This window comes from Mastomys coucha, unplaced genomic scaffold, assembly GCF_008632895.1.
Source record: "Mastomys coucha isolate ucsf_1 unplaced genomic scaffold, UCSF_Mcou_1 pScaffold16, whole genome shotgun sequence".
NCBI classification, from domain to species: Eukaryota; Metazoa; Chordata; class Mammalia; order Rodentia; family Muridae; genus Mastomys; species Mastomys coucha.
The window spans coordinates 71,021,533-71,040,224 of NW_022196898.1; the positions used below are offsets into that span (position 1 = coordinate 71,021,533).

Below are 18,692 nucleotides of genomic sequence, written 5' to 3' on the forward strand. Positions count from 1 at the left end.
AGAGACAGAGAGAGAGAGAAGGGAGAGAGAGAGAGAGACAGAGAGAGAGACAGAGAGAGAGACAGAGAGAGAGAGAGAGAGAGAGAGAGACAGAGAGAGAGAGAGGGGGGAGAGAGAGAGAGCAAGAGAGCGCTTAAGCTGCAGATAAGCACAGAAAGTGACTGTACCACATTGGCCCTGTAGGCTCTGAGGCCTACCTCCTGCTGGTATACCACGAAGTGTGTAGATATGTGTTTTATAAAGTCAGCATGGAGTTTCCCTGAGGAGAAACAAATCTACTATCAGATTTTCTTCTGGAATAAAACTGGAGATTTTGTTTTGTTGTTGTTTTTAATTTTAATTCATTTTGACATTTGGGATACTTTCCATGTCCAATTTGTCTTTGTACTGTATGGATTTCCCCAAGTAAGCAGTATGATAAACAAGTTCAGAGAATATGCCTGAGAAGAAGCATGTTAAAATATGAACCTAAGTATGTAGTGTGAAGGAAGAGTGGTCAGAGTGTTGGAGCAGGGGCATGTCAGAAAGGTAGAACAGCCAGCCAGGAGCAGCTAGCCAGGTGTGGTGGCACAGCCAGGAGCAGCTAGCCAGGTGTGGTGGCACAGCCAGGAGCAGCTAGCCAGGCGTGGTGGCGCACGCCTTTAATCCCAGCACTGGGAAAGCAGAGGAAGGTGGATCTCTGAGTCTGAGGCCATCCTGGTATACACAGTGAGTTTGAGTTCCAGGACAGTCAGAGCTATAGAGTGAGACCCTGTCTCAAAACAAAACAAAAAAGTAGAATAAAAGAGCTGAGAGAGAGAGAGAGAGAGAGAGAGAGAGAGAGAGAGAGAGAGAGACAGAGACAGAGAGAGACAGAGACAGAGAGAGACAGAGACAAAGAGACAGAGACAGGGACAGATGACTCAGCACTTCTCAGGGGGTCCGAAGACATTGCTGATGACTGACTGACATGGCCTCCTGTGCAGTCAAGTCTTTTTAAAATGCTATGTCAAATAAAACGTTTACCATCACCATCCTGGCTCAGGTCCAGGGGCCGTGACTCTGTACAGGAAGTGTTTTAGAAATGGCAGCCACTTAAATTGAGAGGATGCGTATTGGGGAAAGAATTAAATTGAGGAAGTATTTTGAGACAGATCTGTTTGTTTGATTCGTCTTGAGGTTAGCATTGTGTCTGTGAGCTTTTAGTTTTTATACATATTGGAAAGGAGTTGTTATGGGGGAGTCTTGATTGACAGGCTGTGGAAGAGCTTATGTTACTTTAATATTGGCAATCATGAAAAGAGAGGAGGCCGTGGTCCCCATTAGTTTCTACTGCCATGCATCCACCTGCCCACAGGCATGCACACATGCCCGCATGCACGCACACACGCATGCAAGCAAGCAAGCAAACACCTCCTATACTGTTAGGCATGAATGGTTAAAAGTGTATTATCTTCTTAGATATTTACCTTTTCTCTTTAATGAGTGTGTAGTGTCCTTTCCCGTCTCTTTGGTTTGAGGTCAGTTTTGTCAGATATTAAAACAGCCACACTTGTTAGCTGCTTGGACCAGTTTACTTGGAATAGTTTTTGCATCCTTTTGCCCACGAGGGCAATAGCTTCCTTGGTGCTGAGGAATTTTTGTTTTTTTGTTTTGTTTTGTTTTTAAATCCCGCACGTTAGTCTGTATCATTTTATTGGCTTTCTCCTGCCATTATTATTTCGGTTTAGGCTTGCTTTAGTGCAATGGGTCTCAGCCTTTCTAATTCTGTGACCCTTTAGAACAGTTCCCCATGTAGTGGTGAGCTCCCCCCCCCACCATAAAATTATTTTTGTTGCTACTTCATAACTATAATTTCACTGCTCTTATAAATTGCAATGTAAATATCTGATAAGCAGGATGGTCTTAGGTGAGCCCCATGAAAGGGTCATTTGCCCTCCAAAACAGTCACAGCCCACAGGTTGAGAACCACTTGGCTCTGTTTGTTTAAATTCTACTTTCATGTCCTGAGATGCTTTCATTATTTCATTCAGCTCTCTGTCTTTTCGGTGTTCATTAAGGCATTTATTCGTATCATCTTTAAGGTTCTTAAGTGTGTTCATAACTGTCATTGTGAAGCCCTTCCTGTAAGCCTCAGCTGAACTACTTTTCTCAAGGCCTGTTGCAGTAGAGCTGCTGACTTCCGGAGGAGCCATATTGGCTTGGCTGCCCTGGTTTGAGTTTTTGTGCTGGGATCCAGGCATCTGGAATTATGATGTTTGGGTTGTTTCTTGGTGTAGATGTCTGGTCTTGTTTGTTTTTTTAGGATGATGTCGAGTTCATTGGTTGCTATCTCCCACTCTGGATACTAGGCAGGTGTGGTGGCTGTGGGGTTCCCGATAGAGAACGTTTCTGCTGGTCGGCTTGTGACACAAAGGAATGGAGATGCTCTAGGAAGTCAGGCAGAGATGGGGAGCAGGAAAAGAGCTAGGGAGACCCTGGGTCTACACCCAGAGGAAGAATTCTCAGGGAATAGAGGTAGGAGTTGCGGCAGGTCTAAGAGTAAGTTCCAAGGACCAGAATGGAAGACAAGAAAGGCACTGAAAAATCATCTACCCGTGTCTCAGCCCAGGGTGAGGGTCTCCAGTAGAAAGTGTTTCTGCAGGTTGCTGGCTGACATGAAGGGAATGGAGGTGGCTACAAGGGAAGGTGGAGAGGGTCTGAGAAAAGAGTTGGGGGGGAGGGTCCTAGGTTCACACCCAGCAGCCAGAAAAAACATTCTTAAAAGTAAAACAAATGGCTGAGGGAACCCTAACCATCAAATCCAGGGTCAGGTCTGACATGTTGTTTGCTGTCACTGATAGAAACTGGAAGGCAATGTGGTTAGGAGGAAGCGGAGATTAACTTTACAAATGTTGAAGACAAGCCTTAGTGACGGAAGGATTCCTAAAGAGAGCAGCTAGCTAGAGTTATGGAGAATGGCTTACAGTGAGGGTCCAGAAGAGTACAAGAATAATAAGACACAATTGGGATTGCCACAGAGAGGTGCTGCTTTAATTAATGAGAATGGTTGCTAGTTTCATATGCTATAATCCATACTATGGACTGGAGGAGATGAGACTTGGAAGTTATTCAGGCTCCCCCACTCCTTGGCTCTTCTGATTTTGGATTGGAAAAATGACATTTTCAGATTGATTTTTTTAAATCTTACAAGTTCTTATTTGAAATGGAGTATTTTATTAGAACAGTATTACATCTAACCTTGTAGTGGATAAGGACTGAATCAGAGATCATTTATAACTGCCGCCATCTGGCTATATATAACTGAGCTACATTTTAATTTTAGAACATTGCTATACTTTATCATCAGATGAAACTCTGTTGGTCTTGAGTCCTTTGCTCTCTAGTGGAGGTCACTGATCATATTTACCTGTGGCTTTCTTTTCTAAACATTTTATAAATCCCAGTTGAAGGATCGCTTCCTTAGGAGCTACTTGGACACCAGCCAGACTGGAGAACAGTGAGCACACATTATCCTGACAGCTGCCTTGTGTTACAGTGACTGTTGCAAAGACGTAGGGAAAGGCCCCTTTTTCCTTATCACAGCTGCGAAGCAAGTTTTGGAAGTCTTTTATAATGTACATTTTTAAGGTATGCAGTTAAATTGTAATAGATATTTCCATATCTGGAGTTGAGTGTGGTTATTACAGGTTATATTCCTGTAATCCCAGGAGGAGGGGAAGCTGAGGCAAGAGGACTGAATATGTATTTGAGGCCAGCCTGGGCTACACAGCAAGACCTTGCCTTAAAAAGAAAGAGAATCATATATGTCAAACCAAAGGAACTCATAAGAGAATAGACCTGAAAATCATGATATTCCCATTAATAAAGCTTGGTTACAGCTTCCAAAAAAATGTATATCCCTTTGCAGCATTCTTTCTCAGGGGCCCAAATACATTTCCTTCTGTAAGGGAACATGTTACATGCAGGGCTAGCTCAATACATGACTTCTCTTCAGCACTCATGGTAGGGGAGTCTCTGGAGATATAAAAGTGAGCTATTTCTGTTAAATATAATAGAAAGTTCAAATTACAACCTGGAAAATAAGTAGGTTTTTAAAACATCTTTTTATAGTGGTGGGGTACTGGGTTTCCTAGAAAGTTATCTGATCCACAGATGTTATAGCCTAAGTGTCGAATGAGTCATCTGATAGGCTCCAAGCGTTTGTTTGCGTTTGCTTATGAAGTATACTGACTTTGTATTGACTTCTATGATGTGTTTGCTTCCCTGCAGAAGAATAAACCTCCTAGCCCACCAGCCTTCATCTTCATGATCGATGTCTCATACAGTAACATAAAGAACGGACTGGTCAAGCTCATATGTGAAGAACTGAAGAGCGTGCTGAAGAGGCTGCCCAAGTAAGAGAGCTGCTGCTGTCCTCCTGTGAATTACACTGTGTCACCGAGTCGAGCAGACTGGCTGACTGATGCCGTTTGCTAATGTGAACATTATAGTCAGTTATAAGTCAAACTACACCATTCTTCTGGGTATTTAAAATGTCAAGAGTGGATGTTTGTAGGAAGAAAAGAAAACAGAGAAAAAAACAATGGTAGATAAACGAAACATCTCAAAAATACTTTATAAATTACAGGAGAATCCTAACTGTAAGTGTGTGTGTGTGTGTGTGTGTGTGTGTACCTTTGGAAGCCTGTCCCACAAAAGCTGGCAGGTGCTGATAGTGGCAGAGCCAAGGGTCCCAGAAAACTGAGCAGTTGTCATAGGAAAGATGGAATCTTTTTAGCCAAATTCCCCTCTGCTCTTGTGCGATGCAACCAAGCTCCACACTGCTGCTTGTGTGTCCTGGCTTAGCGTGTCAAGGGAGGCCCTGTCTTTGTCATTTCGGCAAGCAGCACCCGTAGGCAGGAAGGCAGGGGCTCTACACTCGCCTGCAGCTGAACAGGTGACCACACCCAGCTGTGATACAGTCACTGCTGCAGCTGCAGTGAAAAGGCCAACCAGCTTATCACCTGCTTTAGTATGAGAAAAGAAGGAAATAAAACTGATGGCACTTTTAACCGTAAAAATTATAATTGTATGCGTGCATAGCCTACATTAAATTTGGCAGAAGAAAAGAAAACAGATTTGCTTCGAAAGGTACGCAAGGGGTGCGCAAAAAAAAAAAAAAAGTATTTTTGAAATATAAATAAAACCCTTAAAGAGAGATTTGCAAAATTACAGGAAGTAGCTAGTAGTATCCTTTGTTTTCCTCTTTGTTCCCCCCCACCCCCCGCCACACACACACACTAAAACTAATATCATGGCTAGGTTTTCCTTGTCTCTAGCTATGCTAGAGACACGAGCTAGCTGTCTGGGACTGGAGTAGGGGAGTAGGGGATGTTGCCTTCCTGCCAAAAGGCCCTGAATGGCGGATAAGGAGGGTAGGACCCGCTGTGCACCGCACACCTTCCACCTTCTCCCCATCTTGCTGAGCCATGGGGAGCAACATCTGTTCTGGACAGGGGTGGTTTGGGTAAGGGGGGATTCTTTAGCCATGCTGCTTCTTGGCCTTCGAATGCCCGTTCCTCTGTAGTCTTTCCGCTTTCAGAATTGATGCTTTGTCTATGAGAAACTTGGATGTGTGGGCTCTGGACCTCCCGGGAGCAGCTTTGTTTGTATCTGTTAAGATGAACTCATAATATTGTTGAGATGGTTTGTAACACAGGGAGGATGTTTGAAAAACACTGAGGTGACTCTGGACTGGCCCGAGGTGAAAAGTGAGCTGGAACCAGCTGCAGGTGGCAAGCAGAGGACCCCCCACCCCCCATGCCTTGGAACTGCTTTGTCTCATGTTTCCAGAGAGACTTGAGAAGGGTGGATTTTCTGCTAATGGTGTGTGCTTCTTCATGGGGCTGACTCTCCCATGGGCTGCTTTAAGTTCAAATCTGAATTTTGCATTTATTTTGTAAGAAAGAGAGCCACCATGTCAGTTTCTAAAAACAGACTCTCCTTTTATAGTCCCCCACTAAGTTAGGCTAGCCTGCCTTCCCCAACAGTCACTCCCCAAACCCCTCATTCCTTACCAGGGCAGTGGCGTGAAGTTTGCAGCATGTTAGTCTAAGATCTGAAAGCACACATTCTGTGTTCTCTCTATAACCACACCACGTGGAGCACATGTGTGAATTTGGCAGAAGGCTGGAGAGACAAGTTGAAGGCTTCAGCTGGTTGCTCTCAATCCTGTCCAAATCTCTCAGAACTACACCTTTTCAAGCCAAGAGTCTTCATTTTTTAAAAAGAAACCTGGTAGCTTTTATCTGAAATTTGTCTTGGTTTCTGTGTATATGCAGGTTTATTATTTTTATCGTAAGACAACCCTGTCAATTGGATTTCTCTTTTTGTACTAAAACAGGAGAGTTTTTTTTTTTTTTTTAACATGGCAGACAACAGTCTACGTGCACTTGGTGTTCTAGAATGTTCTGAATTTCTAAAAAGAGAAGCTCCTTTCTTTCTGTTTGAGATTGTATCTGACCTTGTAAAGTTTCTAGATTTCCTAACTCTTTTGGAACAAGGAAGAAAAACTTTAAAATCACTCACTAGTTATTCATATCAAAGTACTGGGTTATTTTGACTTTTTGCCTGTTTTCAATGTTGATAAACTAAAATATTAGAAATGGGGCTGGCAGGATGGCTCAGCTGGTAAGCACTTGCCTTTATTTTATTTTATTTTATTATATTTCACGTGCAAGAGCCTGATTTCAATTTCCTGAATACATGGCAAGATTATGGCCAATGAGAGACTTTGTCTCAAAGGATGTGGATAATGTCCTGAGGGCACCATCCTGTGATGTCTGCTGGCCTTCATACACGCCCATACGCACCATCCTGTGATGTCTGCTGGCCTTCATACATGCCCATACGCACCATCCTGTGATGTGTGCTGGCCTTCATACATGCCCATACGCACCATCCTGTGATGTCTGCTGGCCTTCATACACGCCCATACGCACCATCCTGTGATGTCTGCTGGCCTTCATACATGCCCATACGCACCATCCTGTGATGTCTGCTGGCCTTCATACACGCCCATACGCACCATCCTGTGATGTCTGCTGGCCTTCATACACGCCCATACGCACCATCCTGTGATGTCTGCTGGCCTTCATACATGCCCATACGCACATAAATGTACACAATCTGTGCAAAAGAATACAACTGTTTAAAAGTGTTAAAAATTCATGAGTTTGGAATTTTGTGGCTTATCTGCTTCCAAATGTCTGCAGTATTACTCTGCCAGATTTATACTATTAAACAGTCTGGCTGCAGTAGGAGAGAGGGCAGTGGAAAAGCAGAGGAGTTAGCCTGTTAATCCCTGACATTTTCATGAATTAGTGCCCTTCATGTATCCACAGATATGCAGAGCCCTTCATGTGCCCACAGGGTTATTATACAGAATCATTCTTGTATCTGACATAATTATTGAGTTCTTCGTGTGCCCACAGGGTTATTTTGTATCTGACAGAATTATAGAGTTCTTCATGTGCCCCACAGAATGATACAGAGTCCTTCACAGAGTTATGCAGAATTCTTCATATGCCCACAGAGTCAGACAAAACCCTTTGTGTGCCCATATAGGATCCTTTAAGGAATTATACAAAATTATTCATGTGCCTCTCAAAATTATACAGAACTAATGTGGAAAGGCAGCTTCTTCATGTGATATAATTTATGTTATAGGACAGTTATAACATTGAAGGAAGTTTTTTTTTTTGACAGTTTTGTGTTTGTTTCTCAAAATAAAAAAAAGCATCATTTCTGTGAAGATGCATGATAAAGTACTTGAGATGTTCTGATTAGATGTTCTTTAAAAATGTGAATTTAGATTTTCAGTGATCTCTATAGATCCCAATGTGCTATTCCCATCTAGAATGTGCCCAAATCCAGTGAGAGATGTCAGTCTGGAGGAGTGTGTGTATGTGTGTGTATATGTGTGTGTGTATGTGTGTGTGTGCGTGTGTGTGTGTGTGCATGTGTGTGTGTATATGTGTGGGTATATGTGTGTGTGTATGTGTGTGTGTATGTGTGTCTATGTGTGTGTGTGTGTATGTGTGTTTTGCTTTATTTGACTCCATTTTAACTATGAAAAGAGAATCAGTCACTCATGATTTATCAGACATTTTTACTTAAGCAATGAAAGGTTACTGGGAGACAAAGGTGATGAATGATGTGCCAGTGAACTGTTTGTCAAATAAACCTGTGACTTGTAGCATTTGTTCATTGCACATGTCAGTATTTCCAGCCAGGCTGATTTTAAACCTAAGTTACACCATCATGGCTTAACTTTGGACTTCTATTACAAAAGCAACAGAAAGAAGATCTTTATTTTGGCTCATAGATTAAGGGTATGCAACATCCTTGCGGGGAGGCAAGCGAGGTTGATTACATCGCATCTGCTGTCAGGAAGTAGCAAGAATGAATACCGCTATATAGTTCTCTGGAACCTCTCCTCCTCCCCTTCCCTCTCCAGTAATTATTTTTAATTATGAGTATGTGCACATGTTTCCAGAGGCTTCTATAGAAAAGAATGTCAGATTCCCCTGGAGCTGGAGTTACAGGAAATTGTGCTTGACGTGGGTGCCGGGAACTGAACTCGGGTCCTCTGCAAGACTCCTACATGCTCTAACCACCGAGCAATCTCTCCAGCCAAGCTTTGTCTCTTTTTTATCCAGTCTAGGACACCCCCACTCTTCCCAAGGAATGTTACTGCCCACATTCAGGATGAGTCTTTAATCTAGATACTCTGTCACAGACATGCCCAAAAGGATGCCCAACATGTTCCTTGGTTGATCCTCAGTCTACTCAAGCTAATAATCAGGACCAACCATTACAGGCTGTGATTTGCCACCCCAAAGTCCGGCATGTTTTACCAGCATGTAAGTCATCTTCAACAAAGCTCCAATTTCTCCCTTGCAGCAGACTCTGGAGTGGCCCAGAGGTCGGGCCCAGAGGAAAAACTCTTGGGCTTTTCCTTCCATTAGCCTCCGGCTATACTGCACACTAAGAGTCCGGTAAAAATACTTTACAGGATTTAGACCAGGAAATTACTTCTAGCTGGCAGCCTCGGGAGATTTCACAGAGGAGGAACAATTAATGTTGGGTCTTGATAAGCAAGACTTTAAGAATGGAGACAGAGAGAGCCCAGGAGCAGCAAGCATGGTCTACAAGATGTAGCTTAGGGCGGCACAGCACGCGGCAGAGCAGCTGTTCATGTGAAGCCTCGCAGCTCAGGGCATACACGTGTGTAACTGCACATGTGTATAGCTAGTCGAGGAGGACCCTCCCTTCTGAGAGCATTGCAAAGGGCCCAGAGGTAAACGTTTGTGCACTGCTTTTGCAACAGGTTATAAGAATCTTTTAAACTTTACCCATTGATCAAAACCATGACGAGGAAAGAAGTAAGACAGGTAAAAGTCAGTTCTTAGCTGGACAGTGGTGGCACATGCCTTTAATCCCAGCACTTGGGAGGCAGAGGCAGGCAAATTTCTGAGTTGGAGGCCAGCCTGGTCTACAGAGTGAGTTCCAGGATAGCCAAGGCTATACAGAGAAACCCTATCTCAAAAAACAAAAACAAAAACAAAAAGTCAGTTGTTGTGAGCCTGTGCTCTAGAGTCTGCAGTGGAAGCTGAGGTTTCCTTCTGAGATCGTTCTTCGTGAGCACTTCCATTTCCTTTTTTACTTGTACTTGGGTCTCTCATACATACATAACACACCACCACCACCACCACTACATACACACATGTACACACATATACACTCGCCACACCGCACCACAGACACACCACACACACACTCACACACACATGCACACACACACACACACACTCGCCACACCACACCACAGACACACCACACACACACATGTGCACACACCACACATGTACACCATACACACATGTACACACACACATGTACACACACGTATACATCTCCCCTCCACACACACACACCCACATCCCCACACATACTTCTCATTTGTTGATTGCTATTTGAAGGTTTTTTTGGTTTTCGTTTTTTTGTTTGTTTGTTTTTTCATTTTTGTTTTTTTTTTTTTGAGGCAATCTCATGTAGCCAAGGCTGGCCTTAAAGAAACGACTTAGAGATTTCTCCTTCTCATGACCATCACAAGTAATCTTACTTATAAATGTAATTCACTTGCTAGTATATGTTTCTGAGGTGTGTTGTTAAGATCTATCTATTGTGACACTGAGATTTTGTAGGAATTACAGCAGAAGGGCCAGGCAGGAGCTGAAGGTCCCTCCCTGATGTCAGCAACTGTCCTGTCAGTAATGCGAACATCCCTTCCCTCCCGTTGCTTCAGACGTCTCATTTGGTTCTGTACATTTTATTTATATAAATGCAATAAGCCCAGGCTATTCATGGAAATTCTCAGCCTAATTTCCATGAATTGAAAATAAACCAGGCAGTGGTGGCACATGTCCTTAATCCCAGTGCTTGGGAGACAGAGCAGGTGGACCTCTGTGAGTTCAAGGCCGGCCTGGTCTACATAGTGAGTTCCAGGACAGCCAAAGCTACACAGAGAAACCCTGTCTCGAAAAGACCAAAAGTAAATAAAGAAAAGGGAAAAAAAAATACATGAGCAAATATGAGCAAATGTTTTCATAATATAATCCTTGACCTAGAATTTTGAGAATATTTTCCTTTGTCAATCTGCTTATGTTTGAGGTAACCCCATTCCCTCCTCCCATGAAGGTCAAGAGAAATTAAAACCAGAGCTGGAAATCTGCATTTTGTATGTCCTATAGGAGACTCTGATGTTGTATTTAAGGAGAAGCCTCATCTGAAGGCAGAAAACTGACAAAACGTTCTCCAAGTCTTGACTCATCACCTTAGAGCAAGTTCTGCGTTCTTAAGAGCCTCTGCCTCAAGTTAGGTTTTGTTTTTCCTCCTAGGGAGGAGCATGAGGAGACATCTGCGATTCGAGTTGGTTTTATCACATACAACAAAGTTCTCCACTTCTTCAACGTGAAGAGCAATCTGGCCCAACCTCAGATGATGGTGGTGACGGATGTCGGAGAGGTCTTTGTCCCTTTGTTGGATGGGTTCCTTGTCAACTATGAAGAATCTCAATCTGTGATCCACAAGTAAATATCAACTGTCTTCCAGTTGGATGCAAATCAGATGTGAAGTTGATGTCCCCATTGTGTTGTAGTTCAACTACAAGTCTTGTTTGGCTTTGTCACTGGCTGGGGCTCGGGGAGGGCTAGGGCATAGATTATACAACTCTTGTCATTCATGGTAGGTCGATTTATCGCTTTCTGGTGTACAGACCATTTTTAAAAGATTCATTCTCAACCCTTTAAATTCTTTCTCCTTGTTGAAAAGGGAAGGAAAGGGCAGGGAAGGCGAGCATCCTTGCATGTGCACATTCATATTAAGATAGAATATTCTTTAAAGAGTTCTGGGTAGTATAAATAGGTAATATAGTGAATCAAAAAGTGTCTAGCAAGCGGGTGATTTACTAAGTGTCCTATTTAAAGAGTAGGTTTTGGTGGCAGGCCATGCTAAAATATCCTTCCCTGAGTAGTGTCTTTATCAGATTGCCCATTCCCTGTGGGTAACAGTTAACTCACACATGCTGTTGTTCATCGAGTCAATCCTGTATGTGTTGAGGCTTGAAACATCAGTGATTTATTTTCTGGCATTTACGATAGGCTTGCTGAGCGCTAAAAACCCTTTCCCCATTTGTTTTCCTCAGTTTATTGGACCAGATTCCTGAGATGTTTGCTGATTCTAATGAAAATGAGACAGTCTTTGCTCCGGTCATCCAGGCTGGCATGGAGGCCCTGAAGGTGAGCAGTGACCATCATGACTTGATAACATTTGTAACAGAGAGACTTAAAAAGGAGGTTTCGTCTATGGCAATGCAGCTTTCATTAAAGCCCTAGGTTATTAGGGTTTCTAAACTTTCCCAGTTTTTGGGAGGAAGTGACCCGAGCCGCGAGCACTCTTGAGTGTTTACACCCTGGGCTGTTCGAATCAGAACAGCTGACATTGTCTGGATTTCAGCCCCTCCCTTTGGCTTTTAGATGAACTTTTTATGGTCTGTTTTTAAAGTTGGTTCAGTCAAATTGGATCTGTAGAATATGAGGAGGAAAATCCCCATATTGACCTCTCCTTGGGGTTTACAAACACACACAGTTTGTGTCAGGGAAGTGACTGATACGCATAGCCTCATTGACCGGCATTAAGTAGAGGAGAGGTTGTCCTTGTGCCCATTGCGAAGGCTGAGCTCAAACGACATTTTGTCTTCATAAGACCAAAGATGGCAGTGTTGGCCTTGACAACTCCTGCCTGAAGTCAGTTTTAAAACTGTGTTGTTAAAATTAAGTCCACACCAACTTTTAAAATGGAATGAGTGACAGGAACAGAAAAAGCAGGGACAGTGGTGGTCTAGGCTCATGAATGGATCTCACGTGAATGTTGCATCTAATTCTATAGTCTGACCCTAGTGCCCGATTCTTGTCTAGGGTTTCTGATTTCTGAGTGTTCAGGTGTGGCACAAGGAGCACTTGCTCATGGTGTTGTGGCTGTTCTTCAACTATCAGCCTAGTTGTTAATACATGGTGGGACTGATTGTTCTGGCAGCATGTGTATAGTAGAGGATTGCAAAGTCGATCATCAATGGGAGGAGAGGACCTTGGCCCTGTGAAGATTCTGTGCCCCAGTGTAGGGGAATGCCAGGGCCAATAAGTGGGAGAGGGTAGGGTGGCAAGCATGGGGAGGGGGGAGGCAACAGGGGTTTGTTCTTGTTGTTTTCGTTTGGTTGGTTGGTTTTTGGAGGAGAAACTGGGAAAGGAGAAATCATATGACATGTAAATAAAGAAAATATCTAATAAAAAAAAGAAGAAGAAGAAAAAACTAACCTACATTCCATATCACATGTGACTTGGAGGTATTAGAGCCAACCCCACTGAAAGCTCTGGGAACTGTGACAGTCCACATCACACAAACATAAAAACCTACCTTTTTTTTTTAACTTTGAAGATGTTCACTTTGTTTTCAGTGATGTTCTCTCCTCCAGTGAAGAGACGTTCATAAGTAAATCTCTCTACACATCAGAAACATCATTTTTTCCTAAAGATTTATTTATTTATTATATGTAAGTACACTGTATCTGTCTTCAGACGCACCAGAAGAGGGCGTCAGATCTCATTACGGATGGTTGTGAGCCACCATGTGGTTGCTGGGATTTGAACTCAGGACTTTCTGAAGAGCAGTCGGTGCTCTTAACCGCTGAGCCATCTCTCCAGCCCCTTAAACATCATTCTACTCCTTTAAGACTGGAAGTGACATTTCATGTATGGGCTCATGTCTGAGGTGGAGGATGACAAGCTGTTATTTGCCTAAAATTTAATGTCAATTCTGGTAAGTCATCGTCCATAACAAAAATAATAATACTCTGAAGTTGCTTGTGCGTTGCTTACTGTAGCATAAAGCATTCTCTGCTATCCATTCATGACAGTTCATGTGTCTTTATACCACTTACATTATTTACATTGTTTTATTCATGTTTATTGTTATAGTAATACATATTAATATTATATTAATACTGAGGTATATGAAAACTGCCTTAGTGTTACCATCCCTGTGATGAAACACCATGACCAAAGCAACTTGTGGAGGAGAGGGTTTATTTGGCTGACACTTCCACATCACTGTTCATCATCCAAAGAAGTCAGGACAGGAACTCAGACAGGGCAGGAACCTGGAGGCCTGAGCTCATGCAGAGGCCATGGAGGGGTGCTGCTTACTGGCTTGGTCATCATGGCTTGCTCAGTTTGCTTTCTCATAGACTCTAGGACCACCAGACCTGGGATGGCCCCGTGTACAATAGACTGGACCCTCTCCCATCAGTCACTTATTAAGAGAATATCCTACAGCTGGGTCTTAGGAAGCATCTTCTTAATTAAAGTCCCCCTTTCAGATAACTCTAGCCAGTATCAAGTTGACATAAAATTGACATAAAACTAGCCAGTATAGAAATGCTGATGTTTGAAATGAGAAAACCCTTAGTATCCAAACATAGTGGTTCACCTGACTTCATGAATACAAAGTCAGGTCTTAAGTAGCTGAAAATCAGACTTAAATTAATATAATTTCCATAAGAAGCCTCTAAAATTCTCACCTGCAGCCGTTACTCCTGGGATAAAAGCTAACACGTTTGATGATGTGCAAAGAAGAGACTTTAAAAGTCCCACAGTCTTTGCAAATTCTTACATATTAAAATTTCAATCCCTTTAAAATAAACAATCTAACCCTAGCCTGTAGGAAGTAGGACCCGGGATCTTAACACCTACAGTACAAATGTTAGGACTTCTGTGATTAGACACCATCTACATGGGTCCAAGAAACTTAGGGAATTCTTTAGGGGAGTTGAGTGGCTCATGAAGGAAATATTTTACTTTATGTTTTTGAGAGCTGCGTGTGACTGTGAGACATATTTTTAGTTTGATCCAATTAACACAGGAAGTCTCCGTCTGATGGGATTTTCTTGATCCTTTTTACAGTAAGAGACTAGATACTGTCTGGCAGGCAGAAACGGAAAGGGAGAGTCATTTACGTTTGAGGGAGACGATGGTGGCGACAGTTCGGGTACAAATGCCAGTGGCGACAGTTCAGGTACAAATGCCGACTGTTGCCTTCGCGGCGATTTTAGTGCTGAAGAACATTTTAAACCTACTAAAAAGCAGTAGGCAGTCTGCAAATGCTTTACTGATGTATGCTTGCTGCAGCCAGTCCTGGATGGGCCGAATTTTCCCAGGATCCCCTCTTTCCTCCCCACCCCCCTTAGTTTCTTTCCCTTCTCCGGTATCTATTCTGCTAGCATGTCATCTGCACATGTGTGTGTAAAACACAGGAGCCCAAGGTGAGAGGAAGCGCGTTGTCCTCCCGAGTCTTTAACTCAGTATGATAATCTCCTCTTGCGTCCTTAGCCCAGCAAGTGATTTCACTCTGCTTTACGGCAGAGTAAAATGCCATTGTGTGTACGTACTCCATGTCCTTTGTCACCTAGACTGATCCCATTACTCGACTCCCATGAACAGTACTGTAGTAAGCATGGATTATTTTCAGGTATCGCTGTGGTGGGCTCAGGGGGCTTTGTCTATATATCCAGAAGTACTATGTCTTTGTTGTCAGGTGAGACCGTCGCATTTAAGAAAAGAAACTAACCCTTGGCATTCTTTACCCAAGAGTGAGCCTCATTGGATTTGAAGAATCCTAGCCTCATCAGGTCTCTTTGGACAAAGGCTGTTCTCTAGGTGCTGAACAGCACAGCAAATATGGTGCCAAAAGGGATGGAGGAGCTTAGGTCTTAATAGGTCTTCTATAGCAGTCTCACAAGAGAGAAGCTGACCCAGAACAGCCCACAAAGCCACAATCCTATGTTATTGGTCTATATTCGTGTGTTGTTGTTTCCTTTAACTCCTTTTGTTGATTTCAGTGACTCTCTGCTTCCAGTAAATGGCTGTAGGTAAGGCCACCACATCTTACCCACACCTATATTGCCCAAGTCCATGGCACGCATGGGTCACCAAGGAGAAACAGAGCATGTTATGTCAGGGAGTCCATCCTCAGATAGGTTACGCTGATTTCATCAAAGGACCCAATCCTGAACAGGCCGAGTACGGAGCATGGAAGCAGGTTGACTCCACGGTAATAAGTGACCTCCAAGCACATTATTGGCTTGGTTACAGGTTGGGCGAAAGTCCGGTTTGTAAAGGTGGTCTACAAGCAGTGTTTCTCAGAAGACTCATTCCTCAGTGGTGGTTCTTCTTCAGTTCCTGGAGGAACTCCGCACTCTTCTCCACACTGGCTGACTGATCTGCATTCCTTCTAACCGCATACAAGAGGTTCCCCTTGGTCCTCTTCCTCAGCAGTATTTTGTTTCTTTGTTTCCTTTGTTACCTTTCTGACTGGAGCGAGGTGCGATTTTTTTTCATATATGTATGATTCTCTTCAAACAGAATTTTAACCCACAGTGTTTTGTGTGGTTCTATAGGCAGCAGAGTGCCCCGGGAAGCTGTTTATCTTCCATTCCTCCTTGCCTACTGCCGAAGCACCAGGGAAGCTCAAGAACAGAGACGACAAAAAGCTGGTTAACACAGACAAGGAGAAGGTACTTGGGGACAGTTAGCCTTTGAGGTGTTGCTGAAGCCACGTTAGAAGGGGTCCGCTCTCCATGGGCTTTTTCAGCTGTAAACCACTGAAGGATTTCAGGTTGCTAAAGAAGCTAATGTCTGACATCTCTATACATGATCACATGCCTTCCGTGTGTGATCTTGAGACTGTTTGAGAAGTGGAGGTGGGGGTTGCGTGAAGAGGAAAAAAGTGGAGAGGGAAGACAGATGCCGGGTGACCTCACTCACCAGAGGATGAGATACTAGTCATGAAGCAAAGGCACCCAATGCTGAAAAGAAAGCTTTGCTCAAACCTGAGACTGTGAGGCAGCCATGAGCAGTCTCTGATGGAAGATGTTTCTGACTGAATGTACACGCCCACCAGTCACACAGCACCATGTAATCCACAGAGCTGTGTCCAGGATAGTAGATTGAGGACAGAGATAGGGACAGCTCTGGTAAGGGTATTGGAGTATCAAATAACATGAAGGCAAGCGACTGTTTTATTTCATTAACCCAGTCTACCTATGCGGAGGGGAAAAAAATCCATATTTTTCCTCATTTAAAATTTCTAATTAAAAAAAATTAATAGAAACTTAAAATTTAATAAAAAAAAAAGTATTGCGTGGCTTTTCTTCTTATTTTCTTTCATCCTTTTCTTTAGATACTTTTCCAGCCCCAAACAGCTGTCTATGAATCTCTGGCCAAGGACTGCGTGGCCAACAGCTGCTCGGTGACTCTGTTCCTCTTTCCCAGTCAGTTTGTGGATGTGGCTTCCTTGGGTCTGGTTCCTCTGCTCACGGGAGGAACTCTTTACAAATACAATGTTTTTCAGGTAAGCGGCAAGCCGCCCGTTCTTCTCACTTCCTTCCTGTTTCTGTTTTGAGTCTGTCTCTGTCTTTCTTCCTGTCTTTCTCTGGTGATGTCTCTCACTCATCCCCATGTGTGTGTGTACATGTGGGGGGCTCAAGTGATGGAGGTACACATGTGTTGCTTCTGGTGGGCAGCGCAGGAGTCAGGTCTCTCCCACATCTAGTTGAAGTAGAGCCTTCCTTGTTTCTCCTGCTTGGGCACTGTGCACTGCCCCAGGCTTGTTAGCCTGGCAAGCCTGGTGACTTCTCCTGTCTGTGCCTCCTGTCTTACCCTAGGAGTTTTGGGATTGCAGCTTCGAGCTACCATACCTAATTGTTGTTATGTGTCTGTCTCCTGTTTACATGTGTCTCAGGACCAAGCTCAAGTCCGTAGGCTTGCAGAGAAGTGTTTTTAAGGGCTGGGCCCAGCTTAAGTTTGATGCTTAGATCCTGGGGAAAGAAAGTTGTGTCCCATTGTAGACAACTAGCAAAAGTAAAATCAAGCAATGTAAAACCATGTGGGTTTGATTGGCTTCCCACTGATTTTAGCCACACATTGAGCTCACACTACTCGAGTCGTGCACTTTGCTGTAAGAGAAAGCATATACTTTATATTAGAGATACCTAAGATAATATTGAAAATGTAACTGCATGTTTGTTTTAATTTGATGAAATCTGAAGCAGGTTTAGCTCATTACACCCTCTACACATTGGTCTAACATGCCTCCCCTGAATTTGGCAAAGGCATGCACCCCAGTTTAGGATAGGCACAGTCACAGCTTCTCCTGTGGACAGCTGTGCCTTGAAGTCTTACTGTATTTAGACACAGAGAATGGGCATCGCCGCCTCCTGAGGAAGGGCTTGTCCAGATCACTGGTATCTGTGCTCCACAGGGCGTCGATCATAGAGGGGTGTTTCCTAACAGATGACAAATGCTCATCTTGTTTTTGCTTTTGAGTGATAAAGCATCAGCCAGCTGTATATTTGTACTGGAAGTTAACTAAGATTGAAGTAAGACCAAAGATTGGGAATGAAATGCATTTTTTATAAAAAGCTTTAAGAACCCTTCAAAGACTTCTGGATAAACACGTGGCTGCAGATACGCTTGAATATAAGGTCTTAATAATGATAAAAATCAGACACTCATCTGGTCAGAATTCTGGGTAGTTGAGGCACAGTGCAACCATCTCAGCTCATTCTCCAGCGAGGAACATACATTTGATCAGAAGCCTCCCTCCTCTTAAGAAAGGCCTGGCTGGGGTAGCGCTGGGGTCCACATGGGTGAAGCTATCATTGTTGAAGTGAATTAGCTGCACAGTGGTCCACGGCAGTGTTGGCAAGAGGCAGCAATGTCAACTGTTGATTTCATCCCCTTATGTGTTTCAGTAATGTGCTAGTCCTGTATAATATTTGACATAAGTAAAGGGCTTATATCAAATATTATAATAAGCTTTACAATAAGCTTATTATTGATTTCATCATGTTATTAAAAAAAGAAGTGCCATCATTATCCAATGGGAGAAACCCCTTGCAATAAGGAATAGAATATCTTATAGTCAATGTTAGTGTTATTTTAGCTATGAGTCCCCTCAGCTTTTATGTGCATTGTTGTAGACTGAACCATATCTCAGCATTTACTTGATAGCTTTAAAAGTAAAAATTTTTTTTTTTTTTTTTTTTTTTTTTTTTT

The 18,692-nt window shown here is 43.1% G+C and overlaps 1 protein-coding gene across 7 annotated transcripts in view; it reads left to right on the forward strand.

The window, feature by feature from the left end:
- The window catches only part of Sec24d (SEC24 homolog D, COPII coat complex component), a 96,865-nt gene that overhangs the window by 65,458 nt on the left and 12,715 nt on the right, over positions 1-18,692 (forward strand). For all 7 annotated transcript variants that reach the window (XM_031375354.1, XM_031375356.1, XM_031375355.1 and 4 more), the window contains 5 exons: positions 4,252-4,376; positions 10,923-11,114; positions 11,729-11,822; positions 16,034-16,150; positions 16,816-16,986. In XM_031375354.1, the coding sequence (XP_031231214.1) occupies positions 4,252-4,376; positions 10,923-11,114; positions 11,729-11,822; positions 16,034-16,150; positions 16,816-16,986 (699 nt within the window). The remainder of the gene's footprint in view (positions 1-4,251; positions 4,377-10,922; positions 11,115-11,728; positions 11,823-16,033; positions 16,151-16,815; positions 16,987-18,692) is intronic.